The following is a 16,276-nucleotide window of genomic DNA, read 5'->3' as shown; positions in this document are numbered from 1 at the left end:
TGTTATCTCGAGACATTGACATAGTTAATGTATATTGCATTCCCTCAACCAGACCAATTACCATTTGATAGAGTGCCACAATGTGATAAGCATCAAATTTTTTGAGACAAAAACTCCAATTAAGATATACAATGGATAATAGATTTTAGTTCTAGTCTGGTTTGCAGACAAATAAGGTATAGTTTTGCAATGTTCTTGATTCCTGGTCATGTTTTGTTTAATCTTTGAACAGTAAAACTGAACAAATGTTTTTGCTGCTAAAGCCTATGAGCACATAGTCAGAAATATAGGGTCCAACCCATTGTTGGTCTTTTGAATATTCACTAACATTAATTGGTCTTGTTTCAGACAGCTCCTTAAAAATTAACTGAAGGATTTTTTTTGGAGAAAAGCCATAATTGACATTTTAGATAAATAAAATGTGAAAGTGAAATTAATTTATTACAATGTTTTATAGATTGACCAAGATGGACTCACACTGCCAGAGCGTACACTTTATTTTGGGCAAGATGAAGAAAGTGAAAAGGTAAAGCCACCATGAATCTTCTCGGTATGTTAAAACATAAACAAAATAATCAGAGGAAAACTACAGATGTCACTTTAATTCAGCTGTGGATAAATAGGTCAGATTGTGCTCAGATGTCAGGTTAATAAGATAATAACACTGTGCATTTCACAGAATCATAGAATTGCTACGGTGCAAGAGGAGGCCATTCGGCCCATCTTGTCTACACCAGCTCTCTGAGCATTTTAATTTAGCGCCAATCTCCTGCCACTTCCCCATAACCCTGCACATTGTTTCTATTTAAATAATCATCCAATGCCCTCTTGAATCCCTCAGTTGAACCTGCCTCCACCATACTTCCAGGCAGTGCATTCCAAACCCTAATTACTCACTGTGTGAAAAAGTTTTTTTCTCACATCACATTTGCTTCTTTTGCAAAACACTTTAAACTGTGCCCTCTGGTTCTCAATCCGTTTACAAGCAGGAACAGTTTCTCCCTATCTGCTCTGTCCAGACTCCTCATGATTTTGAAAACTTCTATCAAATTTCCTCTTAGCCTTCTCCTCTCCAAGGAAAACAGTCCCAACTTCTCCAATCTTTCCTCATAACTGAAGTGTCTTATCCCTGGAACCATTCTCGTAAACCTCTTCTGCACTCTCTACCAATGCGTGCACATTGTTCCTATACTGTAGCGTCCAGAACTGTGCACAGTACTCCAGCTGAGATCTAACCAGTGTCTTATATAAGTTCATCATAGCCTCCCTGCTCTTGTACTCTATGCCCCTATTAATGAAGCCTAGAATACTGTTTGTTTTAGTAACAGCTCTCGCTACCTGTCCTGTCACCTTTAATGACTTATGTACATATACACCCAGTAGAATAGTATCCTTTATTTTATACTGTCTCTCCATATTCTTTCTACCAAAGTGTATCACCTTGCATTTCTCCGCATTGAACTTCATCTACCACCTATCTGCCCACTCCACCAGTGTGTCAATCTCCTTTTGAAGTTGTACACTGTCCTCCTCACAGTTTACAATTCTCCCAAGTTTTGTGTCATCCATAAACTTTGAAATTGTACCCTGCACACCAAGATCTAGATCATTTATATATATCAGGAAAAGCAAGGGAACCCAATACTGACCCCTGGGGAACTCCACTACAAACCTTTCTCCAGCCTGAAAAATACCCATTAACCATTACTCTCTGTTTCCTACCCCTCAGCCAATTTTTTACCACTGTCAGCTACTGTCCCTTTTATTCCACGACCTATAACTTTCCTCACAAGTCTGTTGTGTGGCACTGCATCGAATGCCTTTTGGAAGTCCATATACACCACATCAACGGCCTTGCCCTCATCAACCATCTCTGTCACCTCTTCAAAAAACTCCAAGTTAGACACAATTTTCCTTTAACAAATCCATGCTGACTCTTCTGAATCAATCCACATTTTTCCATGTGACTATAAATTCTATCCCGAATAATTACTTCTAGACGTTTCCCCAACACCGAAGTTAAACTGACTGGTCTGTAATTGCAGGGCCAATCTTTACAACCTTTTTTAACCTTGTTTGTAATTGTAATGTTTGCAATTCTCCAGCCCTCTGGCACCTCCCCCGAATCCAGCGAACATTGGGAAATTATTGCCAGCGCCTCTGCAATTTCCATTCTCATTTCCTTCAACACCCTTGGGCCAGAAACTTATCTATGTTGGGCGGGCTGGGCGGGAGCGGGCACGGGCGAGCACGGAGCCGATTGCCCCCTGTGATCAGCTGCGCGCTGCCATTTTACATGGGCGGGCCAATTAAGGCGCGCCCAGCGTTATGCACGGCCGGTAGCACTCAGTGCTACCTGTGGGGGGAGGGAGGAGAGTCGGGGCTTGCGCTCTTTTGCACACGCGCGTGAAAGAGCACAGCAATCTCCCTGAGACATGGAGCTGCCTCAGGGAGATTAAGTTGATATTAAAATAATTAAATAAAGCATTTAAAAAGTTATCTAAACATGACCCCCCCCATGTGACTGTGTCACATGAGATGGGACATGTTTTTAAATTTCGGGAAGTTTTTTTTATTTATTTAATAAAACCTTCAGGAACCTTCATCCTGCCCGTGGGTGAGGTTTCCTGAAAAACGCGAAGGCTGCTTGGGCTCTTCGCCTGCCCGCCAACCTTAAGGTTGGACAGGCAGCGTTGTTAATAAGCTTGATCACTTTTCTAATGGCCTTAATACGCCATTGACACCTCAGCGGGTGTGCGCTGGAGGCGGCTGCGCGCCCGCCGAACAGAAGATCTAAATGACGCGCGATGATGCCGGGACGCATGCCCAAAGTCATCTCGTGTCATTTTACACGTCAGCATTTCGGTCCCAGGCCCGCACGCCGACCGCAATATTCTGGCCTTGGATGCATCTCATCTGGTCCCGGTGCCTTATCAACTTTAAGCACCGACAGCTTATCCAACACCTCCTCCTTATCAATTTTAAACCCTTCTAGTGACTGAGTTTCCTCCTCTGTCACCATGGCCTGGGCAGCATCTGCCTCTTAGGTGAAGACAGATGCAAAGTATTCATTTCACACCTCAGCCATGCCTCTTGCCTCTATGTGTAAATCCCCTTTTTGGTCCCTAATAGGCCCTACTTCTCCTTTTACCACCCTTTTACTATTGATGTGCTTATAGAACACTTTGGGATTTCCTTTTACTTTAGCTGCTAGTCTTTTTTCATAATCTCTCTTTGCTTCTCCACATCCCTTCTGAACCTTCTGTATTCAGTTTGGTTCTCAATTGTATTTGCTATTTGACACCTGTTGTAAGCACACTTTTTCTTCTTTAACTTAATTTCTATCTCCTTTGTCATCCAGGGAGCTCTGGATTTATTTACCCTACCTTTCCCTTTTGAGGGAACATACCTTAACTGTGCCCAAGCCATCTCTTCTTTGAAGGTAGCCCATTATTCAGCTACTGTTTTTCCCGCCAACCTTTGGTTCCAGTCTATCCGGCCCATCTCCGTTCTTGCCCCATTGAAGTCTGGTCTCCGCCAGTTGATTATTCTTACTCTGGATTGACCAATGTCATTTTCCACCGTCATCCTAAACCTTATGATACAATGATCACTGTCCCCTAAATGTTCCCTCACTGTCACATGATGATCTTGGCCCACCTCATTCCCAAGAATCAGGTCTAGCGGTGCCTCCTTTCTTGTTGGACTGGACATATACTGCTGTCGGAAATTCTCCTGAGCATAATCTAGGAACGCTTGTCCCTCACACTGCCCCTTACAGTACTACTATCCCAGGCCATATATGGGTAATTAAAGTCCCCCATTGTAACTACTCTATGATGTTTACACCTCTCTGTAATTTCCTTGGAGATTTATTCCTCTATATCCTTCCCACTAGCTGGTGGTCTATATATTACACTGAGCAATGTAATTGTACCCTTTTTATTCTTTAGCTCTAGCCAAATCGATTCTGTCCTTGAATCCTCTGACACACCCTCTTTCTCCAGTACTGCAATACTCTCCTTAGCCAAAAATGCCACCCCTGCTCCCTTTTTTTCCCTTTCTTATCTTTTCTGAACACCTTATAACAGGGATATTTAACACCTAGATCTGCCCTAACTTAAGACAGGTCTCTGTTGTTATTATTACAACATCATAATCCCACAAGGCAATCTGTGCCTGTAACTCCCCAATTTTATTAAGTAAACTCCGTGCATTCGCAGACATGGGGCAGAATATTACGGCCCTGTTTCGGAGGGGATGGGGCTGTAAAATGCAGTGAGCCATTCTAAACCCCATTGACTTCGTAACCCGCTGCCGTAAAATTTCGCCCATGCGGTGTAATCCTGATTTAGACTTCATTACTTAATGAAGGGAGCTTACTCCGACTCCATCTGTTAACTTACTATTCTCTATTTTAATGCTATTTGCCTCTCCCAGCATTCCATGCACCCTGGTATTACTTTCTAATATTCTCTCCTGGTTCCCACACCCCTGCTGAGTTAGTTTAATTTCCAAGCTTAATTTAGAGATTTGAATGGTACAGTGACTTACAACATTTTCTTACCTCAGTTGGGATCAGAGTTTAAATATAGACATTACGAATGGAATCAATCTTCACTTCATATCTTTGAGTAATAGCCCATTTTGATAGGTTAATAGAAAAGGATGCAATGAGGAGGCCTGTGAAGATGTCACCATGATGTTCATGGTGTTTTATGGAGAATGTTACATGTATTCTCCTCATCCCTGTATACCTGCATTGTACCAGTTCATTTTTAATTAAGATTCTTTGGCCATGAAATGGGGCTCCCTAGTGCCAGCGCAGCCTGACTGATAGAGTGCTTGCATGGCCATGCAAGTGGATCATTGGCAGAAAGCAGAAGAGGAAGGTTGGTATGAAGCAAGATGGTATCCATATGCAGCTTGCACTTCATTTCAGATAGCAGGATGAGGGTGAAGTGGTAGATGAGAAGGGGCAAGAAAGTACTTTTCTTAAAATTGCCTTTGTTCAGAAGGCCATTAAGAGTTAACCACATTGCTGTGGATCTGGAGTCACATGTAGGCCAGACCAGGTAAGGACAGCAGATTTTAGTGAACCAGATGGGTTTTTTTTTTACAACAATGGTTGTCATCAGCAATTTAATTCCATCATCTGCCATGGTGAGAATCGAACCCTGGTCCCCACAGCATTACCCTGGGTCTCTGGAATACTAGTCCAGTGACAATACCACTATGCCACCACCTCTCCCACGTCATCCTCAATGTTCTTGGTGTTATCAAATGCAACAGATTCTGTCACAGCTGGCCAAATAGTGCAGAGCACTGTCTCCAGAGAGCTCTGGAAATGCAGATTTGTTAGACCCTGGCCAGTTCTTTGCTATTCCCTGCTTTTATGGAACACCTTGACCCGCAAGAGAGAGAGAAAAGATTTGTCAATGGGTAGAAATTTGCACTGAGCGGGTGTAAAATGACGCTCGATGACGTTGGGCGAGCGTCCCAATATCATTGCGCACTCTCGTGATCTTTCAGTCAGCGGGTACGTGCGAGAAGCGGCAGCGTGCCTGCCAGCAATTAGGAGGTTTATTAAGGCCTTTAAGTAATTAATTAATTAGTATTTTTCGCTGCCCGCTCAACCACTCGGTTGACGGGTGGGCAAATGGGCTAGGCGGCCTTTGCCTTTTTAATGAAACCTCATCCAGCGGGATGAGGTTTCCAATGGTTATTAAAAAATCAGTAAAAATTTTAACATCCTTTTTTACATGTCCCTCTTCAAGTGACTGAGTCACATGTGGGGACGTGTTTGTATAATATGTAAAAAGTTTATTTTTCATTTTAAAATCCTTCAGCTTCCTGAGGCAGCTCTGTGCCTTCAGGGAACTGTCAGTGCGCGCTCCCCCACGCATACACAGACTTCAGCGCTTGTGCTCCTCCTGCCCCCACCCTGGTAGCACTAAGGCTCTTAGTGCACCTTCCCTGCTGGCTGGCCATTAATCACAGGTGGTGGTCAGTCTCACTGCTGTTCCTGGGCCTGCCTGCTAGGCCCGATGAGGGGAATATCCTGCCCAGTGAGTGTGTTTTCGTGATGTGCTTGCCATGGCTGAATAGCTGTAGGTATGTGGATGCAGAGAGAAGTAAGGCTGGCAGCATTGATAAGTGTATTAGGGTGAGGTAGAATTCAGTGAAGCATTTGTCCTGATTCCTGATGAGTGAATTATGAGTGAATCATTGAGCAGTGTGAGAGGTTTGTGGCACCATCGGTAGGAGATGCCATTTTAAGATGTAGTCACTGAGCTTGACTATACATGAGAGGTGACTGAATTTTTTCTGACATTGGAGCCAGGTTCCCGGGGTCAGACACAGGAACTGATTCATGATCACCTGTTCCCATTCCCTTTTCCCGGTATTCCTTGAGGTGCTCCTTCTGTCTGTGAAAACATGGCACTTTTCCCCCGTTCCATCTCCGTTACTAAGGCCTGCAGCACCCCATGTGAAAATCTGGGATCCCTCTCTCTGGCCTGTTGCTTCATTTTCTGTGCTTTATCTTTCAGCCAAACCTTGCAGAGACAGTTGCAACAGCTTCTGTTGTATGTAGCTTCTCTTTAAGAGAGACACAGTGCCTTGAAGAGGTCTAGACTAGTTGTATGTTGTGTTAGACATGCATGCAACAGGGTGCCATGCACTCAGTAAGCAGTCTGTTTTGTGATGGGCTGGATGTTTGAATCATTTAGATGAGCAAGCTGCAGAAAGTTTTTAGTATAATTACACACAGAAAGGATCTTATTAAATATTTTCCCCTTTGTGTTCAACTTTCTGATGTTAAAACTTTGGAACAAAGTCTCCTATATCTTCTATTAGTTCATTTGAAGAAGTCAACTGCACATACTTCAGACGTGGCTCCCCACCGCCCAGCTGGAAGCCCCTCTGGACCGTGAAACCCCTAGAATGTGGCATGCCGCTCGCTGCTTCCAGGCTGCCCCTGTTGCCGGGAATTGCCTCAGCCCCCTGAGCTGCTTCAGAGTTTGTGATCAGGGATTATTTATCCCCATTGCATCTGACAGCTATTGGTCACAGTGTAATAAGGAAAATGATTTTCTCACTTGTACATCTCTTCAGTCTACCAAGTTTATAGTTTTATGTTCAAATGTTTAAGGATTAACTAAATATTGTACAGGCCGAATCACATCAATCGACTCGCAAGCTTAAATGTTGGGTTCTGTAGTGCAACATCAACAACTTGCCATGCAAAAAAAAAACCTCAATGGCAAGAGCAAGTCTAATGTACAGTAGATGCTGAAATGCTCTCCTACAGCAAAATCAGGGCCAATGACTAGCCAAGGCCACAAACCATTACCGGATTTTGAATATTACTTAGAAAATGCTTAAAAATTTCTCTAATTTTACTAAATATAAAGCTTTTAGAAGCCAAATAAATCTGTTTAAATTGTTGATGCTGTTTGTTTTTTTTTCTATTGCATTAATAATTTGTGAATAAACAGATCATTTTGTCAAATTGTGTCATGCAACATCTAAAGCACAAGGCTCCGAATTTTGTTTCAGAACCTCTGACCATAGTCAGCCAAGGATAATAATGGTGATTTTATAAATTTCGAGAAAAAGTATCAAATTAATAATCAATACAAACTACAAGGAGAAATTTCCTTTATAGGTCTATTATTTAGCCTTCTGACATAACCTCACACAAAGTTACTAAATATTTTTAACAACCTTTACATTATTCATGTCAGGAAGCAAAAGCACGATAACCGATTTCTTGAACTTTACTAACACAAGTGTAAGAATTGAAAATATAGGAATGCACAAATATATCACTAAGTTGTTCCAATTCAGTGACAGAAATAATAGAAAGTATTCACTGTATGCATGGTACTAATGCAAACCTGTTGTGTAATTTCCTATCTATTGCACATTTAACAATAAATTTGAACATTTTGCCACAATCTGCTGAATCAAGTTACACCTCTAGAGCCTTCAAAAATTTCATTTTGTAAAATCTGGAATCTGCTGAAGGTGTATGGAGATTACTTGTATGGCTGCAATAGAGTGGAGAACAAATATATAGAAATATATGTACCTATACCACATGGACTGCAGCGGTTCAAGAAGGCAGCTCACCACCACCTTCTCAAGGGCAATTAGGGATGGGCAATAAATGCCGGTCTAGCCAGTGTTGCCCACATCCCATGAATGAATTTTTTAAAAATTCCAATAGAGCATTTCTTAGGGAGGATATTTCTATTGGATTGTTGTGCTCCAGAGATTTTGGCACATAATCTAGGCTGATATCCTAGTGCAGTAATGAAGAGGTGCTGCACTATCTCTGGTAGCATCTTCTGGATGAGACCAAGACCCCATCTGTCCTCTTGGGTGGATGTAAAATATAACATGGCACGATTTGAAGAAAAGCTGGGGAGTTTTTCTGGAGTCCTGGTCAATATTAATTCCATGTCCAACAGTGCTAAAACAAATGATCTGTTCATTTATCTTACTTTTATTTGTGGCAGCTTGCTGTGATCAAATTGGCCGCTGCATTTATTAGATTACACTTTAAAAGGGCTTAATTGCTTGTAAAATGCTTTATTAAGTTCTGAGGTCCTGATGAGCACTACACAAATGCAAGTCTTTCCTTTTTTCTTTGAAAAAAGTAGGGATGAATTTTAGCAGCTATGTAGAGAAGGAGCTTTAATATTCCCACTTGTCTATGCATTTAGGCTTGGGTTTAGTGGATATGTTAGGTTGCAGTTAGTCAAACAGTTGCTCTCATTTACTCTTAGTTGATCAGTCAGCTGAAATGAGTTACCAGCTTGAGCTTCACTACATGTTTTGGATATCTGTCTATTTTACCCATGACATTTTGCTTCAATTTTCCTCTCATTTCCTTCAACCCAGTAAAGCAGTTTGTTAGCAACTTGAAAATTATGAAACTAGCAAAATGACAGCGAGAGGACTTTTCTTCCTTCAAGGGCATTCAGTGCCTCACAGTCTAGAACAGGCAAATTAATTTAAGAATTAACATTGAAATTGACCTATTAATGTAGGATGCATGTGGCAATCTCACTTCATTGCAATTAGCTGAAGAACCAGGATAGGAAGTAACAGAATTGGCGGATGGGAATTAATAAATCTAGATTTTCAGAAGGCAATTGATAAAGTATCTCAAAAGAGACTTGTGTCTAAAATGAAAGCTCTTATGATAAAGGAGGATGTTGTAAATTGGATAATAAATTGACTTCATAATTGGAAACCAAAGTTAGATCAATGGTAGTAATTATAATTGGACAGCTGTGATCAGCAGAGTCGCAGAGTTCAATCTTGAAACTTAAGCTGTTCAGAATATAAATGACATTTCATATTTTAAAAATGTGGGTTGACAGATATCGATGCAAAATGTATGACACTAGCTGCAAAGAAAAATAATATGACCTGTTATCCAAGCAGATTCCTAGAATATAAATCTAAGGGAGTGATTCTGACATTTTATAAAGCATCAGAAAAGCCACATAAGAGTATTACATCAAGGTATGATTACCATACATAAAGATGATTTTGAGGCAGTAGAATGGATTCAAAGAAATGCAGCAAAATGATTCCAGGTTCATATTCTTTTAATGATGAGAGCACAAGCATTTAAATTTATTCCATTACAAAAATGATTAAGGTGGATATGACTCAATTTTCTTAAATAATCAAAGAAATAGATAAGTTGATTAAGAGAGCTACTTTATGTAAAAGTACAACAGAATAATTAGAGAACATGATCATTAACCTAGTCATTGATTTATGCAATAGTGTGCCACCACTTGTGGTAAATTCTCTGCTGACACACTCGGGAGGTAATCATATTCATTTTTGATTCAGTAGATAAGGGGGTTTTGACTGAGAGGTAGGTAAATTATTTATTTTTGGAAGAAACGGATACCATCAGATTTTGAGAAAGGACCTGGATCATGGAGAGAATTGACTGGTTTGACTAATTTCCCAAGCTACTTTCCATGAGTTTGTTGCAATGACTAGTTAAGAAATGTTTTGTGCAGTTGTTGTCTTTGTCTGCCTTTAGTGTGATGTTGATGTTTGGTGTTCTTCCCAGAAGAAAAAAACAATTCGGACCAGTACTCTTATTTCCCAGTTTTACTGGTGCTCCATTTTAAGGCATACAAGACCAGCTTGGACCAGTATACACTACTTTACATAAAGTAGCTCTCTTAATCAACTTACCTATTTCTTTGATTATTTAAGAAAATTGAGTCATATCCACCTTAATCATTTTTGTAATGGAATAAATTTAAATGCTTGTGCTCTCTTCATTAAAAGAATATGAACCTGGAATCAGATAACCTCCTCTTGTTCCCATGTCCTTGTGTTCTAATGAATTTTGCTGTCAAATTAAAATATTGGTTATAATATTATATATTATAATATTCTTTTTATATTCCCAACAATTCACTTAGGTAGTTAAAATAGGTTTGTTCAGGCAATAATTTCCCAAGCTACTTGCCATGAGTTTGTTGCAATGACTAGTTAAGAAATGTTCTGTGCAGTTGTTGTCTTTGTCTGCCTTTAGTGTGATGTTGATGTTTGGTGTTCTTCCCAGAAGAAAAAAACAGTTCGGACCAGTACTCTTATTTCCCAGTTTTACTGGTGCTCCATTTTAAGGTATACAAGACCAGCTTGGACCAGTGTTCTTTATTCCCAGTTTTACTGTTTTTTTCCTTCTTGGTTCTGAGGGGTGATTTCGCTATTTGGGGGAAGGGTGCACTAACTGAGACTCCAAGCACAGGCCCCAGGCTATCCAATGCATGGGATAAGACAAACATCACTTGCTTGGTTTGGGGTATGCCCCATAGGTGCTTTATATATATGTTTCTTGAAGAAGGCTGAACTCCGCTATAGTTTGGGATGTACCTTCTAATCCTGTGAGTAGTGAGAACTACATTAGTCTCTGACAGTGATCCATCGATAAACAGAATTTTAAATATGTGGGTTAACCTCAGTATAGGGCTTCAAAAGGTTATCATAATGCTTAAGTAAACTATTAAAATTGAATGATATTTTCAGCTCCATTAGAAGAATAATTTGCAAAATATAATTGGATCATGCAGAGTTTTGGGGAGATAGAGGTTGAAAACATAAAATGGCTGATTTTAATTTGGAAGTCAATGGCAGAACATGAACCTCTTTCCCATTGTTACTGGCATGCGAGCTAAGTCATTTTGAGACTTGGGCCTTATTTGCATACTGTCGGTAAGTTGTCACAGCCAAACTGGACATTGTGAAGGCCAAAGCCATGCTTAAGAGACAGAGATGGGAGGGAGAGGATCCAGTTCTTGTGGTTTATGTGGGTACCAATGATATAGATAGGAATAGGAAAGAGGTTCTGCTTGGGGATTATGAACTAGGAGCTAAATAAGAAAGCAGAACCTCAAAGGTTCAACTACAGTGTAACTACTGTTGGGGCGGGGGGGTGGGGTGGGGTGGGGGTGGGGGGGGGAGGCGAGAAACTACTCCCAGAAGTGACTTCTTACCTTTACTATTAAATAGTGAGCGGAGGAGATCATGCGAGAGGAGATATAGTAAATCAAAGTAAAAGGAAATAACGAAGTACGACAGCAGAGTAGTGATTTGGGTAATGAGTGTGGCAGGAAGAAACAGAATATGAATTTAAGAGTGCACCATCAGATAAAGCCAGAGATTACAAAAATGGTAAAAAGACAAAGGTAAAAGCTCTGTATCTGAATTTGTAATAAAATGGGTGAATTGCTAGCACAGATAGAAATAAATATGTATAACCTGATAGCATTACAGGGATATGGTTGCAGGGTGACCAAGGCTGAGATCTGAAAATTTAAGGATATTTGGCATTTCAAAAAGATGGGAAACTAGGAAAAGGTGGTGGGGTAGCTCTGTTAATTAAGGATGTCATTAGTACAATAATGAGAGATGACCTTGGCTCTCAAGATCAAAATGCAGAATCCATTTGGGTACAGATAGATAAGAAATAGTAAAGGTAAGAAGTCACTTCTGGGAGTAGTTTCTAGCTCCCCTCCACCCCAAACAGTAGGACAAAATATACAGGAAGAAATATCTAGGGTGTGTAAGAAAGGTACCACAATAATCACGAGTGACGTTAATCTAAATGTAGATTGGACAAATCAGATTGGCAAAGGTAGCCTGGAACATAATTTCACAGAGTATATTCGGGGCAGTTTCTTAGAGCAGTGTGTTCTATAGCCAACCAGACAGCAGGCTCTTTTAGGCCTGGTAATGAGCAATGAGACTGGATTAATCAATAATCTTATGGTAAAGGCACCTCTACATGACAGTGATCATAACATGATAGAATTTCACATTCAGTTTGAAGGAAGAAGTATGGATCTAAGAATGGGATTTTAAGCTTAAATAAAGGTAATTATAATGGTTTGAAGGCAGAGCTAGATAAAGTGAATTGGGAAACTAGGTTAAAAGATAGGACAGTCGAGAGCAGCGGCAGGCCTTTAAGGAGATATGTAATAACTCTCAGCAAAGATTTATCCCGGTGAGAAAGAAAGGTTCTTTGAGAAGGATGTATCATCCATGGCTAAATAAGGAAGTTAAGGGTAGTATCAAATTGAAAGGAACACTGTACAAATCTGCAAAAATCAGAAGATTGGTCAGATTTTAAGAACCAGCAAAGAGTGACTTAAAAAAAGGAGAAAGTAGAGAATGAGCGAAAGCTAGCTAGTAATATAAAAAACAGATAGTAAGTTTTTCTATAAGTATTTAAATAGGAAAAAAGCAACTAAACATGAGTGTTGGTCCTCTAGGGAGAGTCTGAGGAAATTATAATGGAAAACAAGGAAATGGAGGAAGCATTAAACGGGTATTTTGTGTCTGTCTTCACTATAGAACACTTAGAAAACTTCCCAAAGATACTTGAATGTCAAGAGGTAAATGGGAGGGAGGAACTTAAAACAATCACCATCACCAAGGAAAAGGTGTTGGGAAAACTATTAAACTTAAAGGCTGACAAATCCCCAAGACCAAATGGCCTGCATCCTAGGGTCTTAAAGGAAGTGGCTGCAGAGATAGTAGGTATATTGGTTATAATCTTCCAAAACTTATTAGATTCTGGAAGGGTCCCAGCAGGTTGGAAAATAGCTAATCCTTTATTCAAGAAAGGAGGGAGACAGCAATCTGGAAATTATAGGCCAGTTAGCCTAACTTCTTTTGTAGGGAAATTGTTAGAATTCATTATTAAGGAGGTTATGACAGGATACTTAGAAAATCATAATGTGATCAGGCAGAGTCAACATTGTGAAATGCTTTGGGAAAGAAAATCATGTTTAACTAATTTTTTTAGAGTTTTTGGAGGAAGCAACAAGCAAAGTAGATAAAGGGGAACCTGTAGATTTGGTGTATTTGAAATTCCAAAAGGCATTTAATAAGGTGTACCATGGTGTAGGGGATAACATATTAGCATGCATAAAGGTTTGGTTAACTAACAGGAAGCAGAGAGTAGGGATAAATGGGTCTTTTTTGGGTTGCCAAATTGTAACTAGTGGAGTGCCACAGGGATCTGTGCTGGGGCCTCAACTATTTACAATCGATATCAATGACTTGTATGAAAGGACCAAATGTAAGGTAATTAAATTTGCCAATGACACCAAGATAGGTAGGAAAGTAAATTTTCAAGAGGAGATAGATTCTGCAAAGGGACATAAATGGGTTAAGTGAGTGGACAAAAATTTGGCAGATGGAGTATAATGTGGGAAAATGTGAACTTGTCCACTTTGACAGGAAGAATAGAAAAGCAGCATATTATTTAAATTGAGAGAAAGTGCAGAACCCAGTGGTACAGAGGGATCTGGGTGTCCTGGTACATGAATCACAAAAAGTTAGTACACAGGTACAGCAAGTGATTAGAAAGACAAATGGAATGTTGGTGTTTATTGGAAGGGGAATGGAATATAAAAATAGGGCAGCTGTACAGGGCCTTGGTGAGACCACATCTGGTCTCCTTATTTGAAAAAAGATAAAATTGCATTAGGGTATTGTGTTATGAAGAAATGTTGAACAGATTGGGCCTATACACAGCAGAGTTTAGAAGAATGAGAGGCGATCTTATTGAGGTGTCTCTTTTAATCTGAGGTGAGGAGAATTTTTTTTCTCTGATGGTCATTAGTATGTGAATTCTCTTCCCCAGATAGCAGTGGAGGCTGGGTCATTGAATTTATTCCAAGCAGAGTTTGACAGATTTTTTATAGACAAAAGAGTTGAAGGTTATGGGGTACAGACAGGAAAATGGAGCTGAGACCACAACCAGATCAGCCATGATCTGGCAGGATTGGCTCAAAGGGCTGAATGGCCTACTCCTGCTCCTAATTCCTATATCCCTGGATCACAGAATAACTTAGAATTATACAGAAATTACAAGAAATAAGCAGGTTATATGTCCCAAAAAAGCCCATGTAAGTATTTATCCTCCACGAGCTAATCTCATATTTGTGCTATGTTCCCATATCTTGTTTTCTTCCCTTTCCTTTAGCCACCAATCTGATCAAGAAACTGAGCACTTCCCAGGAGCAAAATAAAGGAAAATCAGACCTATTGGCCCAGATCTTCTGGTGAGCAGCGGAGTGGATATGCCCATCACTGACCTATTTAAACTGCCCACTTTACACTGGAGTCTTTTACACTCCCCGGTCCTGGCTCCAGTTTGAATCCAGTGACAGAGTCCGGAGACCAAGTGGCAAGTGTAATTCCAGCGAATTATGACCTGAAGACACCTCCCTGAAGGTGTGTCTTCAGTTAATTGACTTACACTGTTTAAATGGACCTGTCAATCTCCAAAACTGCACAGCCTCCCCCACCCTGACTGTCATGGGGGGTTGGTGGGAGGGGTGGAGGGTGGTGATATGTGTGCACAATATTCAGCCCTCCATCCTCATCCCCAACAGTGCTCGCCCCCTCTTATCCCCCGACAATGTTCATCCCCTCAACCCCTGTCAGTGCTTACTCTTCCTCACCCCTCAACAATGCTCAGTCCCTCCCTCACCCCTCAACAGTGCTCAGCCCCTCCCTCACCCCCAACAGTGCTCAGCCCCTCCCTCACCCCCAACAATGCTCAGCCCCTCCCTCACCCCTCAACAGTGCTCAGCCCCTCCCTCACCCCTCAACAGTGCTCAGCCCCTCCCTCACCCCCAACAGTGCTCAGCCCCTCCCTCACCCCTCAACAGTGCTCAGCCCCTCCCTCACCCCTCAACAGTGCTCAGCCCCTCCCTCACCCCCAACAGTGCTCAGTCCCTCCCTCACCCCTCAACAGTGCTCAGCCCCTCCCTCACCCCCAACAGTGCTCAGCCCCTCCCTCACCCCTCAACAGTGCTCAGCCCCTCCCTCACCCCTCAACAGTGCTCAGTCCCTCCCTCACCCCTCAACAGTGCTCAGCCCCTCCCTCACCCCTCAACAGTGCTCAGCCCCTCCCTCACCCCCAACAGTGCTCAGCCCCTCCCTCACCCCTCAACAGTGCTCAGCCCCTCCCTCACCCCTCAACAGTGCTCAGCCCCTCCCTCACCCCCAACAGTGCTCAGCCCCTCCCTCACCCCTCAACAGTGCTCAGCCCCTCCCTCACCCCCCAACAGTGCTCAGCCCCTCCCTCACCCCCCAACAGTGCTCAGCCCCTCCCTCACCCCTCAACAGTGCTCAGCCCCTCCCTCACCCCCAACAGTGCTCAGTCCCTCCCTCACCCCTCAACAATGCTCAGCCCCTCCCTCACCCCTCAACAGTGCTCAGCCCCTCCCTCACCCCTCAACAGTGCTCAGCCCCTCCCTCACCCCTCAACAATGCTCAGCCCCTCCCTCACCCCTCAACAATGCTCAGCCCCTCCCTCACCCCTCAACAGTGCTCAGCCCCTCCCTCACCCCTCAACAATGCTCAGCCCCCTCCCTCACCCCAACAGTGCTCAGCCCCTACCTCACCCCTCAACAATGCTCAGCCCCTCCCTCACCCCTCAACAATGCTCAGCCCCTCCCTCACCCCTCAACAGTGCTCAGCCCCTCCCTCACCCCTCAACAGTGCTCAGCCCCTCCCTCACCCCTCAACAATGCTCATCCCCCTCCATCTCTGACATTATTCACCGTCCCTCCCTCACCTCCCCTCTCTCAGCCCCACCGACTCACCCCTAACGGTGCTCATTGCTCACTCGCCCCCGACTCTCCCAACATCGGCCTGACGGCATTGTCGGGAGTGGGGTGTGAACATTCTCAGGATTGGGATGAGCATT

The 16,276-nt window shown here is 42.3% G+C and overlaps 1 protein-coding gene across 1 annotated transcript in view; it reads left to right on the top strand.

Moving 5' to 3' along the window:
- Positions 1–16,276, top strand: part of ecel1 (endothelin converting enzyme-like 1) — a 102,963-nt gene that overhangs the window by 18,528 nt on the left and 68,159 nt on the right. Inside the window, exon 2 of the mRNA XM_078564561.1 lies at positions 458–526. Within this exon, the coding sequence (XP_078420687.1) occupies positions 458–526 (69 nt within the window). The remainder of the gene's footprint in view (positions 1–457; positions 527–16,276) is intronic.

Source organism: Cetorhinus maximus, chromosome 19 (assembly GCF_964194155.1).
Source record: "Cetorhinus maximus chromosome 19, sCetMax3.hap1.1, whole genome shotgun sequence".
NCBI classification, from domain to species: domain Eukaryota; kingdom Metazoa; phylum Chordata; class Chondrichthyes; order Lamniformes; family Cetorhinidae; genus Cetorhinus; species Cetorhinus maximus.
The sequence above is the reverse complement of the archived record's forward strand: the minus strand, read 5'-3'. Positions and strand labels throughout refer to the sequence as shown.